This window comes from Sceloporus undulatus, chromosome 2 (assembly GCF_019175285.1).
Source record: "Sceloporus undulatus isolate JIND9_A2432 ecotype Alabama chromosome 2, SceUnd_v1.1, whole genome shotgun sequence".
Classification (NCBI taxonomy): Eukaryota; Metazoa; Chordata; class Lepidosauria; order Squamata; family Phrynosomatidae; genus Sceloporus; species Sceloporus undulatus.
Genome location: NC_056523.1, coordinates 160,013,715 through 160,037,205, shown reverse-complemented (window position 1 = coordinate 160,037,205; position 23,491 = coordinate 160,013,715). Strand labels below are relative to the sequence as shown.

General features: G+C 42.4%; 2 protein-coding genes across 7 annotated transcripts in view; both read left to right on the top strand.

The window, feature by feature from the left end:
• ITGA7 (integrin subunit alpha 7) overlaps window positions 1-20,314 on the top strand; it is a 79,197-nt gene extending 58,883 nt beyond the window's left edge. For 3 of the 5 annotated variants that reach the window (XM_042448645.1, XM_042448644.1, XM_042448647.1), the window contains 15 exons: window positions 1,560-1,621; window positions 2,054-2,223; window positions 3,106-3,255; window positions 3,542-3,654; window positions 4,702-4,891; window positions 6,413-6,496; window positions 6,614-6,693; window positions 7,101-7,178; window positions 8,911-9,013; window positions 9,858-10,040; window positions 10,792-10,890; window positions 12,640-12,753; window positions 13,669-13,767; window positions 16,474-16,599; window positions 18,474-20,314. In XM_042448645.1, coding sequence (XP_042304579.1) covers window positions 1,560-1,621; window positions 2,054-2,223; window positions 3,106-3,255; window positions 3,542-3,654; window positions 4,702-4,891; window positions 6,413-6,496; window positions 6,614-6,693; window positions 7,101-7,178; window positions 8,911-9,013; window positions 9,858-10,040; window positions 10,792-10,890; window positions 12,640-12,753; window positions 13,669-13,767; window positions 16,474-16,599; window positions 18,474-18,653 — 1,831 coding nt within the window. In that variant the 3' untranslated portion in view covers window positions 18,654-20,314. Of the gene's footprint in view, window positions 1-1,559; window positions 1,622-2,053; window positions 2,224-3,105; window positions 3,256-3,541; window positions 3,655-4,701; window positions 4,892-6,412; window positions 6,497-6,613; window positions 6,694-7,100; window positions 7,179-8,910; window positions 9,014-9,857; window positions 10,041-10,791; window positions 10,891-12,639; window positions 12,754-13,668; window positions 13,768-16,473; window positions 16,600-17,312; window positions 17,481-18,473 lie in introns of all 5 variants that reach the window. The other 2 variants (XR_006101841.1, XM_042448646.1) reach the window with 2 other exon arrangements.
• MCRS1 (microspherule protein 1) overlaps window positions 1-23,491 on the top strand; it is a 554,896-nt gene that overhangs the window by 502,225 nt on the left and 29,180 nt on the right. The window lies entirely within an intron of this gene.

Genomic DNA, 23,491 nt, shown 5'->3' with positions numbered 1-23,491 from the left:
CAATTTTATACCCCCTCCAACTCCTCATAGGTTATATCCCCTGCTGCAGTGCCACCAAAATTTGGCAGCAAATCATGTCAGGTTTGTATGGTGGAAAACCATGACAATCCCCTTGGAATAAGAATTGTATGATTTAATGGCTTAGTGGTTTATTAACAAGGTTTGGTGGCATGATTTTCTGCTGAATTTTGGCATTATGATTTTTGGGAGCGGGCCTTGGAAGGCTAAGTGATGTCCACACGTGCTCTGCTGGGATGAATTTTAAACACTAGAGAACGTCAAAACTTTCTCTTCTGAACTCCAAGAAGGAATTAAGGTGAGCAGAAAGGAAAATGAATGAATGAATGAATGAAATATTTATTTATCTCCCGCCTCTTCCGTTTTGGGGATCAAGGCGGGTAACAGCAAAATGTATACAATACACAGGGATAAAAACAACAAAACCCACAAGACGCTAGCTCAACCCTCCTCCCAAATATGAAATTAAATGGTAAAAACACGGTTAAAATATATATAACAAAGCATCAGAATTATTACACAATCCACGAATGAGAAAAGGTGATGGAAAGGGCGGATTCAATCTGTTCTGGGTATTATCAATCGGGGAAGGCCTGCCGGAAGAGAAAGGTTTTTGTTGTCTTTTTGAAAGCCTCCAGTGGGGATAATTGGTGGATCTCTTCCGGCAGGTCATTCCAAATTTTTGGAGCGGTGGCAAAGTTTCTAATCCTTCCATTCATCTCCTTCAAATCTGAGGAGTGTTCTCATAATTCATTTGAATTGCAGACCCAGTCGAACAAGCTCTACCAAGATTCTAAGCCTCATTGCTGCAAGGGTTTTTAAAAAAGGAAAGGGACTGGGTAATATTGCCGTGCTGGTGGGGGAGGCAGCTCTGGTGCAGGTGGGAAGGCGCTGCTCTCAGTCCTCTGGCATGGCCGGCGATGGTGCTGTGGCGCAGCCTATCTGGGTTAGTTCAAACATATGCCCACCTGTATCAAAATATTTGAAATTCAGAGTCAAGTGCAGGGGTGCTTAGTTATAATTGAGGGTCAGTATGGGGAACCAGGACCTCTAATTTATTTTAATAGGATTCAGGTCTCATGCATTGACAGTGCATGCAAATATACATCTGACTCAGTGAACAGAACCAGCATTATGATACCCGTCTAGCATCTCTGTGGCTTTCTGGGTGAGCTGTTTTCACCAGAATAGATCTGCCCAGTGATTTTGGACACCTTATTGTTCATATTTAAAACAGAGCTTTTGAAAACTCAGTGATTGTGGAATGCAACAACACTGCAGTGCAGCCACACTCTTTGGGAACACATCTAATACTGCACATCTGACATACTGGCCTCTTCTGTTCTGGGGCAATGAAAATTCACTATCCCTGCCTATCCTAATTCAAGAGTAGCTGGTAGAAGGGAATGGCATCTTCACCATGACAAATTCAAAAAGCTGAGACTGCCATCCCATTGAACCCTGGAGAAGGGAGAGGGGGCATCCCCATGCTAATTCACTTCAGTTGCTGAGTGAGCCTCCTTGTCTGTTTCCTTCCATAGTGTGGATGTGAGAGCCTGCTTCAGCTACACAGCCAACCCTCCAAGCTACAGCCCACCCATCAGTGAGTATTGGTTGGACCACACCATAGTCAGCTCTATAGTCAGTTCTACTTAGTGGTCCTAAGGTCCTTGATATCACTATGTCAGGGGAAAAGCCACACACTTTTGTTATAGGATAAAGTTGTTGTGTGCCACGAGGCCCATCTTCTATCACCAAAATTAGTCTTCTGCTTCAAATGTGGTGAACAGTTTCCCACTGCCAAGTCAATTTGGTTCTATATGTGGAACAAGAAAGAGGAGGTACAATCCTATCCTTTGCCTCAGGCAGCAAAAATGTCTTGAGTCAGCCTAGCATATGTTCCCCTTAATGCCAGGCAAAGGAGCCCCATTTAAGCAACTGGCCTCAGTCTTGGCACCAACAGAAGAAGATTTCTATCTTTTCTCTCTCAGCCTTTCCCAAATCCCAAACTCATAGTATCCACTCCTTCCTTTAGCACTTGAATACACGTTTGATGCTGATGCTGACCACCGGGAATTACGCCAGACTCCCAGATTCACCTTCCACAACCGGAAGACCACTGATCCCGAGCATCAGTACTCAGGAACAGTGCAGCTGCCTCAACAACATGTTCGTTCTTGTGTCAAGGCCACAATGCAGATGAAGGTGGGTCTCCACACCAGAGCATGAGAGCTATTGAAAGATGGTCAGTCTCTCAGTGTCAGCCAGCCAGAACAGTTCTAGCTCAGCTATATGGAAGAAGCTGTGCTTGAAGGAGTAAGAGAACCTGAGAGTTATCATGAACATTATGGTACTAGTACTAGCCACCCCACCCTTGCTTCAGATTCCATGCTTTAGTTTTCTCCTGTAGCAGGACTAGAAATGCTATTCTGGCACTTCCCCCATTGAAGGTTTCATTGCTGTTCAGAAATAGACAAGAAATTTAAATTATATTTGCTATGGCTATTGCTACACACACACACACACACACACACACACACACACATCACCACTTCCCAAAGTACCTATATAGTTGCCATGTGTCTGTCATCACTCTAAACCAACAGTTTGAAAGGGACATTAGAAAATAAGTTATCTTTCAGAATGTTTAGCTTTCATTTCAAAACATCTCTCTAGATTTTTTTTAAAAAAATTATTATAACTTCTGGAGATACATTTTAAAAACACATCTAGTTGATCAATAGGAAATCGTTTTATTCTGTCTTTGCTCTGCTCTGTTAGTGCCAACAAGCACTTGGTACACATTTAATTTTTATACATGAACTAAATAATAGTGAACCTGTGAACTGTTTGTATTTAGGATTTTACCATTATGGATTTACTCTCACCATTAAGTTCCCGCACCATTTCTGTTACTGGCCACCACATTCTGCATGAAATATTGGCCATAAACCCCACAGCTTGCATTTCCTGCCATTCTGAAGAAAAAGACGCAGGGACGTGACTGGCATTAGGTGAAATCTATTCAAAACCTGTTTCTTGGAGAAAAAGAGTTCCCTATTACTAAACTGATGTCTTCTATTGCAGGATCATGTCCGTGACAAGCTGCACCCCATAGTTGTGCTGGTGAGCTACAACATCAAGCATGCACGCAACAGACGCCAGACCTCGGGAGCCACTTTGGGGCCACTGTTGCCTGTGCTAAATGCCCTGCCACCAAATACTCAGAGGACAGAGGTAATAAGCATAGCAGTCATGAATGAATTAGGGCAGTTCTCCCTTTCCTTGTCTCATTCTATAACTAATGACAGTAGGATAGGAGAAGTAAAACTGGGGCTCATGCAACCTATACCTTGTGTTATGAGAATGAGTATGATCCTTTGGGCATGAGCTGGAGTTCCATATTGCATCTTGAGCCAGCCCTTGACTCTATCACAAACCCTTCTGCAATACCTTTGGAGTTGCATCACCTTTTCCATTTTTTTAATCCTCCACATCTTTGGGCATTGTGTTCTTCCTACAGGTGAATTTCCTGAAGCAGGGATGTGGAGAGGACAAGATTTGTCAAAGCAACCTGCAGCTGAGCTATAAGTTCAGTTCTCGCATTGATGATGCTCTATTCCATCCCCTGCCCAGGTATGAGCAGGATATGGCTTCTCTTTTGAACCTAGTATATTATTATTACTTGGCATTTATTTAGCACTGACAATGTGGGTGTTGCACAGAATACACAGTAGTTATCAGTGAACAAAAATACAAGTGGCTGTCCATTACATTCCATTTCAGCATTCTGGTTTATATAAAAGGATGTTGCTATAGTCAGCCTTAACATGCAAAAGGTTGAGACCCTCCTCTAGATTTAGCTGACATGAACTGTTTTTGTCATGTCTGCAGTGAAATCAGGACTTGCAGAGTCAAAATGCTGTGGCTTTTTCATAGAATCGTAGAGTTGGAAGAGACCACAAGGGCCATCCAGTCCAACCCCTGCCATGCAGGAAATCACAATCAAAGCATCCCTGACAGATGGCCATCCAGCCTCTGTTTGAAGACTTCTAAGGAAGGAGACTCCACTACACTCTGAGGGAGTTTGTTTCACTGTCAAACAGCCCTCACTGTCAGGAAGTTCCTCCTAATGTTGAGGTGGAATCTCTTTTCCTGAAGCTTGCATCCACAGTTCCGTGTTCTTGTTTCTGATTATACTGGAACCATGCCATCATCCAACACTTTTCCTCAAGCTTCTTTTTCACATCTGAGCTTAGCTGCAAATCCTCAGTATAGTTTTGGGTGGGGGCAGAGAGGATTTTTCCTAAATGTGTGTATTGTTGTGAGCTAGCTCTGTTTAATACAGTGCTGTTTTGTGGTGACTTAGTCTTGAATGGGTAGTTAAGACCAGTTTGCTGTACAAAAGCCCTAGAGATGCACACAAAAATAGCTAAAACTATTGTTGAACTGGATTAACACAGTTGCCATCAATTTTGCCTTCTTTTGGGGGGCATGGCTGTGGGGACCACGATGATGAGTGACTGCACCTCACAATATACCAGTACACAACTAGGTGTCACTTCTCTCATTATGTACTCTTAAAAGGAGTTAGCCTGCTCAAAGAGTTCTTCCTCTGAAGCTATTCTAGTTTGTGATTATTAGTACAAGACTTTCATGAAAGGCTCTATTTCTTTCCTCTAGGGGTGATGATGGTTTAGACATTTTTTCCATGAGTGACCAAAAAGTAGTAGCCCTTGAGATCTTCATCACCAATTTTCCTTCAGATACTGCTCACCCACAGCAGGATGGAGATGATGCTCATGAAGCCATGCTGTTTGTCTTTCTGCCACCTGTCTTGCCTTATTCTGCTATGCGTCCCTACAATGCCACGGTATGTTTTGGAATCTGTTGCAATATATCCCAGTGGCAAGGAATAAAGGGAAGAGCTGATCTGTGGGACTGGGTGATTGCTGTAGCATAGGATGATTGCTGATGGCATTCAGAATTATTTTTCCAGAAAGGAGGCCTTTTCCGGAAAGGATAAATTTGAGGCTGGTGGGGAATGCTGAGTGGAACTTGAAGGACTGGCTCTTCAAATTGTCATGTGGAGAAGGGATGCACAGCTTCACCTATTTTGTTCTTGTATGTGAAAATGGGGAAAAAAAGTTTTCACCCCACTAGCAAAATGGCAATAATCTGTGCACTTTTTGACCCCCCCCCATTCTGCTACTTCCTTTGCATAAATGTTGTAAATGTGCTTTGCACAAAAGCCAGTGTTTTTTGTTATTGTAGATACTGACAAAAAAAGTGCTGATCTTTTTGTTCTCCTGCAAGGGCAAACTATCTTACAGTTGATAATTTTTTGACAGGGTGTGCTGATGTGCCGAAACACATCAGGTGATAATTTTTTGATGGGGCATCCTGATGTGTCAAAACATTCTTTTTCTCTGAATATGCTCTACACTCCTAATGTGAGGTCATTAATAATTGAGACTGTGGAATAGGAATACTGTCAGAGATAGCATAGTTGCAGTTGAAACTTGAAAGCCTCTGTTCCTCACATGTGTGTTACCATGCTAGTTTTATAGGGGTGTGAATAGATTCTGCCAGGTGGAACTGTAGGTAGCAGTATTGGGTTGCTGGCAATGGTCCCATGTGGTGGGATGCACTGAAGATTCCAGTGTAGAAGAGCACAATAGAGGGCAGTGTATTTGCAAAGGCCAAAGGCCTTGAATATTATGTGGCTACTGGAAGCCTACACAGCTAGGCTTGAGGATTCTCAGGCTGCATTTGCATTGCAGAAACAATGCAGTTTGACACCTCTTTAACTGCCATGGCTTAATGCTATGGAATTCTGGGATTTGTAGTTTTGTGAGATGTTTAGCCTTGTCAGAGAACTCTGGTGCCACAACAAACTACAAATCCCAGGATTCCACAACATTGAGCCATGGCAGTTAAAGTGGTGTCAAATTGCATTCTTGGTGTTGGAAGAGAAAGCATGGCTGTGCTCCAATTTTTAAAGAAGCACTGGTAATGGAGAAAACCAAAAGATGTTACAGTTCTGGTGGCTGGTAGCACTTACATTGTTTGCAGTTCTATTGCACGATTCAATTGTTTAGTCCTGCTTCCTATGCTTTGAAGAAAAGGTAGAGACTGGGCAGTTTATGACAGCATCTCATAGAGCTACTGCCTATACCTCATTTACCCACATTTTCTGTATCCTTCTGTTGCTTCAGTCTTTGCCATTTTTTCTAAGGTAAGGGGAGGAAATTACTTGATGCAGGTTAAACCACAATTTATAGTTCTTTGTTCTACTCACACCACATGGCACCACATTTAGATTTCATTTGCGGCAGCATACAGTAATATACAGCCTCTGCAAACATATGATCAATAACCTTATCTTTTACAGGAGAAGGCCCCAGCCTGTATGTCTAACCAAAATGCCTCCTATGTTGAATGTGAGCTTGGGAACCCCATGAAACGTGGAGCACAGGTGACGTACAGAGTGACCAAGACCATAATCACCTCCATAAAAGTAACTGTCTATGTTTCATCACATTTTTTATTTCCAAATTCCTCACCCCCTACCCCTTTCTGTTTCTCCCCTCAGTTTCGGTTCTACCTTGTTCTCAGCACCTTTGGCATTACCTTGGAGACCACAGAGCTGGAAGTGGAGCTAAAACTTAGCACGTGAGTATTACTCCTCTTCCTCCCAAGAGCTGAAATTGCTAGATAAATCAAAGGATTTATCTTGCAAGAATTCCTCTGCCAGGTTTGCAGACCCCCATCTCCTAGGCAATTTAATGAAGTCAACTTTGCTGATGATAGCCCAGATCTAAGGTATTTCAAGGTCAGCTGGCCAAACCTAAATTCTTGAGCAACTTGGGTTTGTTCATTATTTGAAAATCCCTTAATTGTGTGTGTGTGTGTGTGTTTGCAGGACACTGTAGAGATTAGATTCATCAGGTCAGGGGTTGTGAGGAATGTACAGGAAATGTTAGACAGTCATCAAAGGGAAAGACAAGGTGGCAGATTGGCATGATGATAGTAAACACTACCTTGGCTTAGCATCTCTCACTTCTTGCTTTTGCCTTCAGGACCTCGGAGCAGCCTGGGTTGGCCCCACTGATAGCACGTGCCCGTGTGGTCATGGAGCTTCCACTCTCTGTTGCTGGGTAAGAGCCACATGGGAAGACTTTCCATTCACTTCCAGTCAATGTGATTCCCTTGTCAAGCTATGGTACCGAGGCGTAACATAAAAAGAAGAGCTGGTGTCTGCTGCCAGATACATGCAGAGTGGAAGTACACAAGAAAGAGTCATGACCATTTTCTCCATTAACCACAAGTCCCAGAATCTAGTCCACCATCCTGCAATATTCAACTTTCCAGTTTTCCAGTTCTTGGCTATCTCAAGCCTGGCAACATCCAGAAGCAAACTAATAAGTTCTTTATGCTGCAGGGCTTTACTTTCATTCACAAAAAATGGAGAACAGGAGCAGGAGTGGTGATAATTGTATACTTTGTTTAGTGATCTTGAAGATCAGTTGTAAAATTTCTGTCCAATACTCATGCACTAAGGGATAATCCAGCCACATATGTACAAAGGTTCCCCTAACTTCACAACCCCTCCAGCATTTGGGATTAGCATTGGTAGACATACGAGCCAGTTTGATTGGGGTGAGGTACCATTGATGGACCAACTTGATAGTATTCAAGTAATGGACCTAGTTTTAAATGGTAAATGAGTCCATGTATTTAATGGTTTATGGGGAAAATGGCAGATAATAACAACAGAGGCTTACACTCTGGATTGACCTTTCATAAGATTTGGCACCCATTTACTGAATACATCCAGCAAGATTTAGTCTCTAGACATCCCATAATTTTAGCTAAAATTTTATGGAAAGATGTCTTTCAGGATACCTAAATATACCTTTTATCTATAATTTTCAGGGCCTTATCTGGGTTGTTACCTGTATTTATTGTTGTTTTGGTGTACTGTTTGTCATGTTTTGTTTTAGAATGTATTAATAAATTTTAATTTTTTAAAAAAGAAAGAAAGAGTCATGATGGAGAGCCATGAGCATAATAATATTTGCTGGTGAGTTTTAGAGGACAGGTGCAATTAGCTAGTCAGTCTTCCTAGGACATTTTCCACATGCATTCTTCACTGAGGACCACTGCAAGATACTTCCATACAGGAAAAGGCTACAGCATGAGAGAAATTCTAGGTATCCTCTTCCTGTGCATGTTCCATATTTACTCTGCAGCTCCCATAGCTACAGTCCACAGCTGAATATGAACTGATGCAAATATACAGATTGGTCTGTTTGGCAGATGAGTTCTGTAAGGTTGCCAGAAGGGGTCTGCATTTATTAGGATCAAGGTGGATGTCAATTGTCTTGTGCTATACCTTTGATTTTAGAAGCACAAAGTGCTTTCTTTATACTTCTTTCCAACACCATGTTTCAGTTGCTGGGAGCTACTTCCCTTGTGGCTGGCAAAAATAAAATCACTAATATGCACAAATATTATTTAGCCTTCATATTTTATACCTTTTGGAGAATTCTGGATTGCCTTGGTCAGAATTTGCGGGGAGCAGAGCTGGTATGGAGCATGGCACCTGCCTGAGCATTCCTGCCAACCTTAGCTATGAATGAAACGCATTCCCCACTTGAGAATGAGGAATTGCAAGCACAATTCAACTGACATCAGAAATTCTTTTTTCATATGTCCAATGGAAATTAACAGAACAATCTACCCTCTATTTGTATCCAGAACCATTACAGCCTACGCCTATCATAGCACAACCATTTCCAGATTGGCAGAGGGTGAATGTCTCACTCTTTTTGCCTACTGAGAGTTCTGTGCATCCAGTATTGTCTCTCCCCTTCTCTCATTCCCTAGAATGGCAGAACCACAGCAGCTCTTCTACAGTGGAGAGGTGCGGGGTGAGAGTGCCATGAAAAAAGAGAGTGAGGTGGGCAGTCCCGTGCTCTACAAGGTGACGGTGAGTGAGTGTTTCCTCTTGATCAGCCTTGAGGCCTTGTTTGTAACCCACTTTGTTAATTCCTGCTCCTCAAACTACCACCCTCCTGATATCTAAGGAAGTAGACCAGGTCTATGAAAGTTTATTGTACACCTTTCACTCAGTTAGTCTCAAAAGTGTTACAAGATCCCTTTGCATACTAAACCTCCTGATGTGTTAGACTACAACTCCAATCATCCTCAGAAAGTGTGGGTCTTAGTCTTAACACATCAGGAGGTGCTATGTTGTGGGAGGATGTTTTATAGCAGTTTCATGGATTATAGCTAGAAGCGAGAGTACTTGAAGCCAGGAGTCAGAATTTTATAGTGAGAGAACATGTCAGAAGAGATATGTGGTAGATAGCATTCTTTGTCCCTTTAAGCACCCTGCAAAACAGCTACAAGTGTTCCTTTCTAGTGCCTGGTTAGGAATGAATGTGGGATTGCACCTGTTCTAACAGCTAGAGAAATATTGAATATTAGCTATTCCAGATTCAAACAAACTGTGGTCTCTTACATATGTCATGCATTGAGATTTTATGTATGGAGATTAATGCAAAATGTAATTGAGGCATGGCACTGTGTACTGAGTAAAATCTAAGGTCAGAGCTGGTGAACCTATGGTCTTCCTGGTCTTGTTGGACTAGAGTTTCCATCAGCCCTAGCCAATACAGCCAATAAAGAGGGATAGTAGGAGTAGTAGTCCAACATCTGGAAGTCCAGATGTTCCCAACCCCTGCTGTAGGGGGATGGGTGAAGTGTTTACCTTTGCCTTTGGGTAGCACTTTCACATGCACCTTTTCCTTCCTTGTCTCTCTCACCCCCAGGTCACAAACAGGGGCCAGTCACTGAACACTCTTGGCTCAGCCTTCCTCAATGTCATGTGGCCCCATGAAATTGCAAATGGAAAGTGGCTTCTCTATCCCTTGAAGTTAGAGTTGGAGCTATCAACCCAACCTCAGCAGCGCAAAACCTGCTATCCAGAACCGAACCCACTGCATCTTACTCTAGTAAGTGTCATGGGACTGAGGCAAAGATGGAGAACATTTTGTAGTGATAAGGGCAGTGTATGACTTCCCTATCCCACTTCTTCACAGGCTCACACAGCCTTGATATTAGTATGTCGTAGTTGTTGTGATGGTGGCGGTGCACCTTCAAGTAATTTCTGACTTATGGCGGCCCTAAGGCAAACCTATCATGGAATTTTCTTGGCAAGTTTTGTTCAGAGGAGGTTTGCCATTGCCTTCCCCTGAAGCTGAGAGCATGTAACTTGCCCAGAGTCAGCCAGTGGGTTTCATGGCAAGTGAGGAATGGAACCCTGATCTCCAGAGTCACAGTCCAACCCTTAAACCATTACGCCACACTGGCTCTGATACAGGTACTACCAGCCACCAAATTCTTGATTAGCTGTGTTGCTTGTGATAAGCAAAGCAGGACTGTATTTTTCTCTGTGATCCCACATTGGTCCAACTGCAAGCATTTATTTTTGCAGATATTTTTCTCTTTTCTAATAATCATATTTGGGACTATGATCTCCCCCCCCCCCCAGCCCAAAAACCTGATTTGCAAATTTAGCCTTGATATTATTCACAATTCCAGAAATGATGAATGCATTTGCAAAATCTCTTTTTTGGATGAGTATCTGAAATTACACAGCAAATATGTTGCTTATTTGAGGAAATGGTGAAGCTATAGTTCTTGTTTTGAGAATAGAAAGTGACAGTATTTGCAACATTCCTAATCTTCTACTCTTTTCTTCAGGAGCCTCCTTATCAAGCTAGGAAGAAGCGGGAAGCTCAGCAGACAGAGATAGCCAGCAGGCCATTGACGTACTGGGAGAGACGAAAAAATGCTACCTTGGTAAGACTCTGTCCAAGGGCAGTGGTCGAGACTGGCTGCATTCCACCCATCCATAAAATTGTCATGCAAGCATGAAACCAAGTGCACAGCATGACATTCAGGGACAAATCATCCCCGCACACTCACCCAGGCACAGAAAAGGATAAACTGCTAATAAATGTAATTATAAAATTATAATTATACTTTTTATTTATTTAAAAAATGAATGCAGATTCAAGAAGCTATGATTTATAAGGGTAGTTGTGCATCTGGCACCCCAAGGGTACAAAATCTGCAACCTTACAACTTGCTTTCATTATGCAACAACCATGTTAGAATTTTGAAAGACCAATTATGTGAAGGATGTAGTTTGTCCATACAGGTATACTTTAGTTAATAAAATATATGTGTTCTGGGTATTATTTCTTTAGCAGAAAATTTTGTACTAGAGGCAGAAATAACATGGAAAGAATAGAGATCCATCCATCCCTCTAATTATATCCTAGCTTCTCCTCAGACTGAGACTCAAGGGGACTTACAAAATACAAAAAATTATACTTGCAGGAGGTTCCTATACCACACAAAAGGAGAGCAATTTAACTATTGTTCAGCAAACTTTTTAATCAAAGCTAACAATATATAAATGTGAAATGAAACCATCAGGTCAGGTCAGATATGTATATATAAACAAAGACATTATGAAACTTCTAGAGACGACTTGAAAGCTTCTTTCAAAATTCATCCAGGAATGCTTTTTTCTTCCCTTTTCACCTGCCTCCATTTTTCTATGATTTTCATTTTGGTGGCCAGACTTCTATACCTATGCTTTTTTAACATGCTAGGGGTAGCTGGGGAGTCAAGCTGATCTGCTCTCCCCTTTTTTCCTCTATTTAGCTGTTCACACATATTCAGTAAGGGATTCTGGAGGCAACTGCAGCTTGTATTGCCTATTATAGGCAGGCACCTGCAGCTACAATGTTAGCTAGAGTAGAATCCCATTTTCCCCAGCTCAAGCCTTATTGCATTGTTTATCGCAGACACAGTGGTGCAGCCCCACAGTGGAAGTCTGTGTTTCTCCAGCCCACCTTCACCTTCCCAATGCTGGTGCTGCTGAAAAACTTCCACCTTACAGAGAACCAAGAGGAAGGAGGACTGCCTGTTATAAAAAATATTTTTTAAAGGAGCATCTTTGTCAAAGGCTTTGTTAACAGAGGTGTGCCTGCCAATGTATAGCAAAAATTCAATTTCACCCTTGTCCTCCTAGTCTTTACATGAGAGCCTTTAGGCAGACAAACTTTTGCATTGCTTCTCTAAAATCATGGGGTCCAGAAACCTTTATTGGTGATGTTAAATGAAAAATGGGAGTTCTCAGGATTCTCATGTAGCAAATACATTCTATGCTAGAAACCAGATTCTGCAATTTATAGTATCATTACAGCCATCCAAACAGCAAGACATGTGAAAGAAGGATGGTTTGTTGGTGGGCACTGCATGTAGCTACCCAACTAGTTACCCTTGGGAGGTACCCAAACAAAAATGTCTATCTTAATCCATCAGGATTTTATAATGATACCCAGATGGTATTATTGGAAAAAAAGAAAAATGTGTCTGCCTGATATTGCATTTTCTTCAGAAGCAGCTCATGTCTAAACAGAAGAGATACCTCATTTCATATTTCAGAGTGAGGCAGACCCCCACTCAGACCACAGGGTACCTATGATTCTTTTGCTGGCTCTAACATAATCTGTTACCTTTTATCTCATGTTTCAGGATTGTGCTCAAGGCACTGCTCGTTGTCAGCTCTTCCACTGCCCCCTTTCCAGCTTTGACCGCTCAGCTGTCCTCAATATTTGGGGTCGTCTCTGGAACAGCACCTTTCTGGAGGTTAGTCTGACTCCCTCTGCTGAGTGTGAGAGAAATAGCAACACATGCAGCTATTTAAAAAGTTATGGAACAAATTTTATGCAGGATGCCATGCCAGCCTATCAGGTCATGAAGAATATTGGTTAGGCAAAAGAATACAGTCGGCCCTTCTTATACACGGATTTTTTATACACGGATTCAAGCATACACGGTTTGAAAATGTCCCAAAAAAGTATAAATTTACCTTGATTTTCCATTTTTATAAGGGACACCATTTTGCTATGTCATTATATTTAATGGGACTTGAGCATACACGGATTTTGTCATACACGGGGGATCTTGGAACCAAACCCCAGCGTATAACAAGGGTCCACTGTACAAGTTAGACAAGAACTCTGTGATAACACTTTGGTATTAAGAGGTAGTAAACTGGTGTAGCTTAGGCAGCAGCACTGATGGCTTACAATCCTTGACCAGAATTTTCTGAAGTGTCATTTTGATGAAGTGGTAAACTCCAGATGCTGTCCAAACATATCCCAGGTAATAGTGCCATGTATTTCTGCTCCAGAAATAAATAAGTGCAGTAGACCCTTCAGTGATGCTTAGGTGTCTCTTTACTTAAACTATTGCTGCAGATGTGCCCCCCTAAGAATACTGTTCAAAATTTGATGGGTCTTCAGTTAGCATTCTCCCTTTTTAAAAAGCATCTGAAATTTCCTCCACTATTTTCCTTGTGGTGTTGACTTGTTTCTTGTTGTTTTTCTTGAGTTTTGGGGTTTTTCTTTGTTTTGCTTGCCTTGTTATGAACATGGTAGCAGACTGCAAAGGAACTAATATAGGTTCCCATACTGATTCTGAAGTGTCCCAGTAGAAGGCTCTGTCATTCTCTTGGTTTTGATTCTTGGTTGTTCTGAGCCTTATTCCCTTTTGTCGTAGGAATACTCTGATGTGACATCTGTGGAAGTAATTGTACGAGCCAGCATCACAGTCAACTCCACCATCCGTAACCTGATTCTGAGAGATGCCACAGCACAGGTAATTAATAATAATAATAATAATAATAATAAAATAATAATGGAGCCCTGGTGGCGCAGTGGTTAAATGCCTGTACTGCAGCCATTCACTCAAACCACAAGGTTGCGAGTTCAAGACCAGCAAAAGGGCCCAAGCTCGATCAGGCTTGCATCCTTCCGAGGTCGCTAAAATTAGTACCCAGACTTTTGGCAAATTAGCTTACTTGCTAATTAGCTTACTTGCTGTTCACACACATGATATTTGGAATAGCGGTATATAAATAAAAACAAATTATTTATTATTATTTATTATTATTATTAATTAATAATAATAAAATAATATACCGCCGCCTCTCCATTAAGAGTGCTTGGTACCAGCTTTGGCTGATACGCCAACTGCGCCCCTGTCTGGATCAAAAGGACCTTGAAACGTTAGTACATTCACTGGTAACCTCTCACTTGGATTTCTGTAATGCACTCTACATGGGGCTACCTTTGTACCAAGTCCGGAAGCTTCAACTAGTTCAAAATGCTGCAGCCAGATTGGTCACGGGAGCGTCTAGAACCGACCATGTAACACCTGTACTAAAATCTTTACACTGGCTGCCAATTAGCTTCTGGGCGCAATACAAAGTGTTGGTCGTTACTTATAAAGCCCTACATGGCTTGGGCCCGAGTTACTTGAGGGAGCGCCTCTCCCTACATAATCTGCCCCGCACCCTCAGAACAACGGGGAAATATGTTCTTGAATGGCCAAAGGTAAGATTGCCAGCAACGTATTAAAGAGCTTATTCAGCAATAGCTCCAACCCATTGGAACGCGCTCCTGGAAGAGATTTGACTAAGTTTGACATTAGAAGCTTTTAAGAAGGCATTGAAAACTTATCTCTTCCGGGTAGCATACCCTCCCGACTCGCTGTAGAGAAATCAGTCCCTACTGGAATAGCTTGTTATCTGATGCCCGATTGCTGTTATATATGTTTTTAAACTTTGATTGTATTTTTGGATTTGTATGATATATTGTACTATGACATGGGTCATAGAGTTTTAATGACTGTGAACCACTTTGATCTGTAGGAAAAGCGGTATAAAAATAAAAATTTTATTTATTTATTTATTTATTTAATTTAAAATCAAGGCAGCTAATAATATTAAAACATTAAAATACAATAAAATACAATGTCCCAGAAACCCACCCACCCACCATAACCAATAAAAATAATTATAAACAATAACATAAAACAGTACCATTAAAATTATTAAAACGGACAAGACAGGGTAGTCAGTGGGGGTGACTGAGATGCTAATCTGGGACCAGATCCTCAGGGCTTAACTCACATTCATTTTATCTTTTCCTTGTATATTTGTTGTGGTCAAAGACAATTTCTCAAGTTGCTCCTTCCAACTCCTCTCTCAGTTCTTGCTCCAGTTTTAAAGAGACAGAAGCTCTTAGTGAAATCACAAATAAGTACAACGCTAAGCTCCTTTTCCCTGTCCTGGTAAAACAGATGGACAAACTGCTGACAGTGGCCACCTATGTCCGCTAAAATAAAATAAGTAAGAAAAATCTGAGGTGAAAGGAAAGTACACTGTTAATAAAATACAAGGTTTACTTAGGGCTCGTTCCCACTACGATAAGCTCCGAATCTTGATTCGATCTATATGCCCTAGTTCCCACTGGAAATTGATTCTGATCCTCATTGAATCGATTCCAGTGGGAATAAAGCGGAGCAAATACAAAAAGCCTGGGTTATTTTGACAGCAGTTTTTTAGAGGTACTTTTGGGAAAAATTGATTTTGACGCGATCCCTAACAATGGGAATGCCAGATCAGAATCGATTCTGAGGGGAGGGACAAATGGCAGAGCGTGTGTGTGTGTGTGTGTGTGTGTCCCATCCCTCCCCAGAGATGTCACACACACACCCCAGTGCTGCCTTTTGGGTTTATTTTTTAAAAAATAATAATATAGAATTAATCACAAAAGCAATAGATTGGTAAAGCAGCACTGGCGTGTGTGTGTCCCATCCCTCACCAGAGATGTCTGTCACACACACACACACACACACACACACACCAGTGCTGCCTTTTTGGTTTGTTTTTTTTTAAATATAGAACTACAGTAATCACAAAAACAATAGATTGGTAAAGCAACTACTTGCAAGGAAAGCCCCTGGCCCTGATTCCTCCGAAGCAGGTCGCTGCTTGCCCTGGTGCTGCCTGGCTCCCCACATAGCCTCCGCTTGCCCTGCTACCGCCTGGCTCCCTGTGCTGCTGTATACCACGATGATTGACAGATGAGTGGTGCAGATGGGGACAACTTTCGGGGCAAAATAAAGCGATTTCGCTCCCATTAAGAAAAAGACCTGCTTTATAATGGGAATGGAGGACCTTTTGAATTCGATTATCAACCTGGAATGGAGCCGGATTGGGATTTGGACTTTAATAAAGTCATGAGAGGAAATGGAACCTGCACTTCCTTCCAGTATAAATTGCAGCAGAACACTGCAGTGATACTGCTGGCTTGGAATCTGGACTCACTTTTGGTTTGCTTACAATCTGTGGTTCAGCAAGAGTTTGATCTTGTGCTTCCACTAAGGGAGGCAGTTCACAACCTGTCTCTTTTGGCTTATTGTTGAGCTTGCTGACTTGTTCTGATGGCAGCTATCATTCCTCATTGCACATTTCAGGTCAGCCTGCTTTATCCCTTTTTGCACTCCTCTTTTCTCCAGATCCCAGTGACTGTTTACCTGGATCCCATTGTGGCTCTGGCAAGAGGGATTCCCTGGTGGATCATACTCATTGCAATATTAGCTGGGATTCTCGTCTTAGGCCTGCTAGTTTCCATTCTGTGGAAGGTAAGCAAGCTAGACTGGGGAAAGTGACAGTGCTGCCTGGGATAGTTCTGGGGACTCAGGTCAGCCTGACCCTTCTATTTGCCTTGATACAAATTTTAAAAGGCCCATCTTGCTTCACGACACTCAAATGTGTGCCCTGGCAGCAAAGGAATAATGAAATTGTACTGATTCTTTTCTGTTTCCTGTGGATAGGTCCAAAACACACTGCAAAAATAATCCAGTTTGAGACTACTTTAACTGCCCTGGCTCAGTTCTAGGGAATCCTGGAAATTGTAGTCTGTTGTGGCACCAGACCCTTTGACAGAGAAGGCTAAATGTCTCCCAAAACTACAGTTCCTAGAATTCCCTAGCATTGAGCCAGGGCGGTGAAAGTGGTCTCAAACTGGATTATTTCTGTAGTGTGTTTTGGGCCATAGTTTCCTTTGCAACAAGAACTCAATTCCTCCAGTCTGTCCACCATAGCTGCACAGTCCTGGAGGTCCAAAATGTACACAATTTATCAGCTAGTTTTCACATTTTGGAAACAATTTTTTGATAACAGGCAATCTAATTCTCAATCCTGTGGAGTGTGATGGATGATGCTCTGCTTGAGGGTTACCTTTGGATAGAAGTGGATGTTTAGGGGAGCAATCATGACTGCTGAGGTTTTTAGAGACCAGCCCTAGGTCACCTGCAAGGCTGTTAATACCATTCATACTTCTCCCCATTCCTAGTGTGGCTTTTTCAAGAGGACCAGCCGGGTATCCAAATATCCCACGAACTTTTACCGAGCCCGGCTGGCCATCCAGCCGTCTGATGCTGATAGGCAGGCCATGGAGGCCTAGTGGTAATGCCTGTTCTGACCCACCTAACTGACCCTCTGTTTGGACATCTGTATGAGTGTGAGCACATATGTGACAGGAGAGTGGGAACTGTAAACAGTTCTTGATTGTGGACTCACTAAGAATACTAATGCATGTATCAACAAACAGCAATACTCGAGCACTTTTGAGGATCCCTAAGTGCACATGGAAGTGTGTCTGGAGGACTCTGTAGAGCCTAACAAACAGGAGTAATTATCATTCTGGCATGTGGTTGCCAGGAAATTGACTGCAACAATGCATGATTATGAAAGTGGATGGGTATGAGAGTAGCAAATAGAAGGTAGGCCCACTTAAGAGAAAACTTTGACTCAAGGTTCCTCTGATAATGGGATGATGTGTGAAGAAACTTGAATGTACAAATGGATTATACTACTAACTGAATTCTAAAGTGTCAGGCCTGGAATATGGTAGTCCACCATCTGGATACGTTTTAAGACCAAGTGCCTCACTGTAGAAAAATCTGAAGATAACTGCATGCGGTCAAGGGAACTTAGATGAAGGAACAACTCTCAGTAATGTTTGTGCATGAATGTCAGTGTGCATGGTTACAGGTTATGTGCTCCAGATGCATGCTGTGCGGGGCTAGACCAATATGTGCGACCTGAGGCAAAGGACAACATGACTCTTCCACCCTTCCAGTGGCCAACTGATCTACACGATTCAAAAGGATAGGGTCTTGTGACATATCTCAGAGCAGTCTACTTAGAACCCAGGATGAATGGCTAGGGCACTGCTGTTGCTGTTCCTTAGCATCCAGTGCCTGAAGAGGACTACCTCACTCTGCCTAGTGGTAGGGTCTGACTCTGAACGTGTGTTAATAAGCAACCTCTCCTCCTGGAGTAAAAGAAAGGGCATGGGGACATGGTTCATTCAGTTCACCCCTAGATGCAGATAATGGTTGTAGCCTCTAACTTTGTAGCAAAACAAAAGACATCCCACCTTCTAGTACTCCTGCCTGGTGACTTGTTGATTACCTTCACTGATGTAACAGCATGGCATCTTCTCTTCCAGCTTGGCTTCTTCAAACGTGTTCGCTATGAAGAAGCCAAGGTGCCACAGTACCATGCAGTCAAGATTCCCCGTCAGGATCGCCAGCTTTTCCGTGAGGAGAAGACAGGCACCATCACCAAGAAGGACTGGGTCACTAACTGGAATGGAGACAATGATGGTTATGTTCCTGTCTCGGCCTAGAGATACCCCACTTTGGCCTGTGACTTATGATTTATAGAGAACTGCTACCTGAAGGACCTTTCTGGTGGCACCAGTCTGGATAACAGTAGCAGTGTACTTGCCTGCTCTCCTCTCTGAAAGATCAGCAGACCCTGGACTGTCCCTTTAGGGAGGGGGATGCTTACTAGAAATTCAAGAGGACCTGTGCTTAACAGAGGGGGTGGTGACCAAAGGCTCTACGGGTCTTTCCTGGTATTCTACCTTTTCTTATAAAGATGGGCAGCACATGATGCAGGAAACTGAGCCACCACCAGAAGAAACCCTCCACTTTTCCAGTTTCCCAAAAAGAAAGAGGAGGAAAAGTCAACATGTACACTGCTGTTGAGAGTTGAACTTATATATTGTCTCCTTTATTGTGAATGGACTGCACATTTGCTACAAGAGACATGTTTCTTTGGGAATGAGGAGAAGCTAAATTCCTTGAGTGTGTTATAAGCATTCAAAGCAAAACCAAAACTCTGGTGAAGAAAATGATAAACTGCCTTCTCCTGAGCAAATTCATTTTCTTCATGCTAGCTTTTTATAATTTATACTGTATTGCCTAACTAATATCAAAGACACTTGTTGCCTGAAAAGGAGTGGTAGGGTGGATCCAAGATGGCATGCTTTATTCACAGAGGTCCTTAGTATTGATGTTAATAGAGTGGCACCAAAAGGGCCTCTAGGTTGCTCTATAATGGCTTGACTTGTTTTCTAAAACAAAGCCAGATTCTGATTGTTACAGAATTAATTTTCTGCCCAGCCATAAAACATGCACTGACAAACATAGTATGTGTGCATTATTCAATCTAGTACAGCCACATGGTAGTTTAAGAGACACAGGACCTACTTCTCCCAGCAACAGGAGAAAACAGGGAATTTCTTAATCTGCCACTCTCCTTGGACACCAAATGGTGGCAGCTATGCAGGGCAATCCTTCATGTGTGTCATCATAAGTATAGCTTGGAAAAGTAATCCCAAAAACAAGTCCTGTATAAATAAATACTATTGAGGTCAGTGGGAGTTACAGCCAAATAACTGTGTACCGCTGGAGGTTCAGTTGTGTCCTTTCTTTTACTGGCATGCGCAAATACCACAGTGCAGTACCTCTGTTTCCTAGACAGATATAAGCAAGAACCTGTCTTTGGCCACAATTCCTTTTCTAGAAATACAAGTGACATATCATGCAAATGCAGAATGGGAATGAACATGATAAATAAAACACTTCACAGTCTTTGCTGAAAATATCATAGGCATTTTGAACAACAAAAACAACAGGATCAAAACAGAGTCAAGTCTACTACACTATGAAATGATACACACTGCCTGACACAGATTTTCAATACAGAAGCAAATCAATTTCTTTATACTGTATTGCAAATAATAAAGTTAGTGAATGTAGGAGAGGTGGTGAACATAACAGAGGCTTACCCTTTCTGTGATATTTATTTAACTTTAGGAAAGTTACTATACCTGTAAGTTATAAGTAGAGGTGCTCTTTGCTTCTAAGATGAACTGCTAGTGTCTCCTACTCTAGTCCAAAAATACTGAGGCTAGTTTGAATTTTACTGGTAGTACTGTCCATGTTGTTTCCTTCAAATTTCCTACTACAAAAGATTAAGAATTGGGAGGGTGGCTATGAAAGAACTAGAAAAAGTCCTAAAATGCAAAGCTATACAAAAGTTAGAATCATACAAGCCATTCTATTCCTTATTACCATGTATGGATGAGGGAGCTGGACAATTAAGAAACAAGATAGGAGCAAAATTAATTCATTTGAGATGTGGTGCTGGGGAAGAGCAGTAAGGATTCCATGGACAGTGAAAAAGTAAAACAAATGGGTTCTAGAGCAGATCAAGCCAGAAATCTCCCTGGAAGTCAAAATGACACAACTTAGGCTGTTGTATTTTGGACACATAATGAAAAGAGAGGACTCATTAGAAAAAAACAGTAATGCTGGGAAAGGTGGAGGGAAGTAAGCTAGATGGAGGGACTGTATTAAGAAGGTCAAGGGTATGAATTTGCAGGAACTAAGCAGAGCAGTGGAGGACAGGGAATCTTGAAGATGTCGCATCCACAGGGGGTAGCCATAGGCTGAGATTGACTCAAAGGCAGTTAATAACAACAGGAGCAACAACAACTTTATGATAATTAACAATCCAACAGCAATAGCCCTTCAAAAACAGGGTCATAAGTTGTACACAGGCATTTCAGTGCAGTTCAGGCCAGGCTGATCCCTCCTTTCTAATGATCTCACTCAGAGCTTGGAAACTCAGGCGGGATACAAACCGCCATATAGTACGTCTTCTATACGTACTAGGGTTAGGAAGGGGCGGTGCTTCCGCACCCCCCTAACCCTAGTACGTATAAAATACGTACAACATGGCGGCGCCCCTTCCACATGGGGGCCGCCATGTTTATGTACTGGACGCATAGCGTCCAGATGTGTCGCGGCGCCTATGACGTCGTGAATGCGCCAGCGGCACCTCGCGACGTCATAAAGGCGCCGCAAAAAGAAGCTCCGAAATGGAGCTTCTTTTTTGCTCCACGCGGGAGCTGCGCGGTTTGGCTGCTGCAGCTCCCACGTGGAGCAAATGGCGCCGGCGGGAGACCGCCGCAAAGCGGTGATCTGTATCCCGCCTCAGTTTTTAAAAATAGGTAGTTACCATTGAAAGAGCTTCCTAGTAGTTCTACAGTTACAGTTTTTAAGTCAGAGGTTACTTTCTTGTTTCTCAAAAGTAACAAAGCAGAAACTATTATGTATACCACCATCTGAATGGTGCAAGCTGCTGGCCTTCTGTCCACATTCCAAAAGAGCAAGAGGTACAGAGTGAACAGTTTTTAACAATGTGATACTGTTCCTTCACTGTTTAGTGATGTACACACTTGCAATTACAAAAGTGACTTCAAGCATATATCATGGAAAAATGAAAACTATCTTTTGTTAAGTTGTTATTAACTATTGAATTGATGTTGACTCATGGCAACTCTGTGGATGAGACATCTCCAAGACCTCCTGTCCTCCACTGCTCTGCTCAGCTCCTGCAGGATCAGGTCCATGGCCTCTCTGATTGAATCCAATCATCTGGTATGTAGTCTCCTCTTTCTACTGCCCTCTACCTTTCCTAGCATTATTGTCTTTTCTAACGAGCCATGCCTTCTCATGATCTGGCTAAAGTATGGCAACCTCAGTTTAGTTATCCTGGCCTCCGGGTAGAGTTTAGTCTTGATCTGTTCTAGGATGTATTTGTTTTTTGGCTGTTCATGGTATCCTTAGCAGTCTTCTCCAGCACAACATCTCAAATGAAAAAAAAAAAAGATTTTCTATTGGCTTTCTTCACTGTCTAGCTCTAATATTTGTACATGGTGATGAAAAATACAGTGGCTTGAACAATCCTCACTTTAGTTTTCAAAGTTATATCTTTACATTTTAGGATCCTGTCCAATTCCTTCCTATTTTCCCTTCTCATTTCTATTATTCTAATTTCTTGGACACAGTCTCCATTTTGATCCAAGATACGAGAATTTCTTAACTATTTCAATTTCCTTGTTATCTAGGATGAATTCTTGTAGATACTCCATGGTCATTATTATTGTTTTCTTAATGTTTACCATTAATCCAACCTTGGCACTTTCTTCTTTAACTTTCTTCAGTAATAGTTCCAAGTCTTTGTTGGTTTCTGCAAATAGTATTGTGTCGTCTGAATATCTTAGGTTATTAATGTTCTTTCTTCTGAATTTCACTCTTCCTGCCTCTGAGTCTAAGGGGATGTTCCCACTAGGGGAAACCCCGCGTTCTGAATCGAATCCAAGGAGTGGCGTTCATATTAGGATCCGATTTAAACCTAGAACGGTTCTAGAGCAACCCGCAATCGTCCCCACTACAAATCGAATCGTAGAGCGGGATAAAAATTTAAATCGAATTTTCCTCATTTAACACGTGTTAAAAAAACACTAGGGTCCGACCTACGTTTTTCCATTGATTCGAGTTAGGAACCGGAGTATTTAAATAGGAACGACAGCCTTTGAATCGGGTTGGATGGATGGGAGGAGCGGACTGCGGTGGGGGCTGTCCTTGGGGGAGTTGCCCTTTCTGTCCCCATCCGTCGTGGCTGTCGCCATTTTTTCTTCCCTCACCCCTTTGTCCGCTGTGGTCTTTCAATAAGAGATAAGGATTATTTTTATTTTTTATTTTAATGGTTTACAGGCGCTTAATCTCTTCAGCGCTTTAAGCGCCTGCATCTGCAAAGGACTACAAGGCTTCCCCCGGTGGATTGCAACCTCCCCTCTGTGTGGGGAGAGCCCATTTCTAACGGAGGAGAGGCAGGAAGGGAAGGCTCCTCTCAAAGAGGCATTCCCTGCCTGCTTGGGCTCTGATCTCGCCCAGACAGGGAAGGGAAGGCTCCTCGCGAGGAGGCATCTGATCTCGCCCAGGCAGGGAAGGGCTCTGATCAATTGGGGAGGGGGGATAGAGCCTTTCTCCCTCCCTTTCTCAAACGGAATCTGCCTTCTCCTCCAACCCTGGAAAGAGAATCTTTGGGAAGAGTGCTTCCTCCCTGCTTTGCCAGAAGCCTCCCCCATTGATCTCTGGGCTCTGTGAAGGGATTCTCCCTGGTTGTCTTGGGAGACATGAAGAGGGGATGCTGTCATGCAAAACCTATCCCATAGTTCCTCTGGAAAGAGCTTGGGTTTCCTACTAAATTCGCTTTGCCAGAAGCCTCCCCCATTGATCTGTGGGCTCTGTGAAGGGATTCTCCCTGGCTGTCTTGGGAGACATGAAGAGGGGATGCTGTCATGCAAAACCTATCCCATAGTTCCTC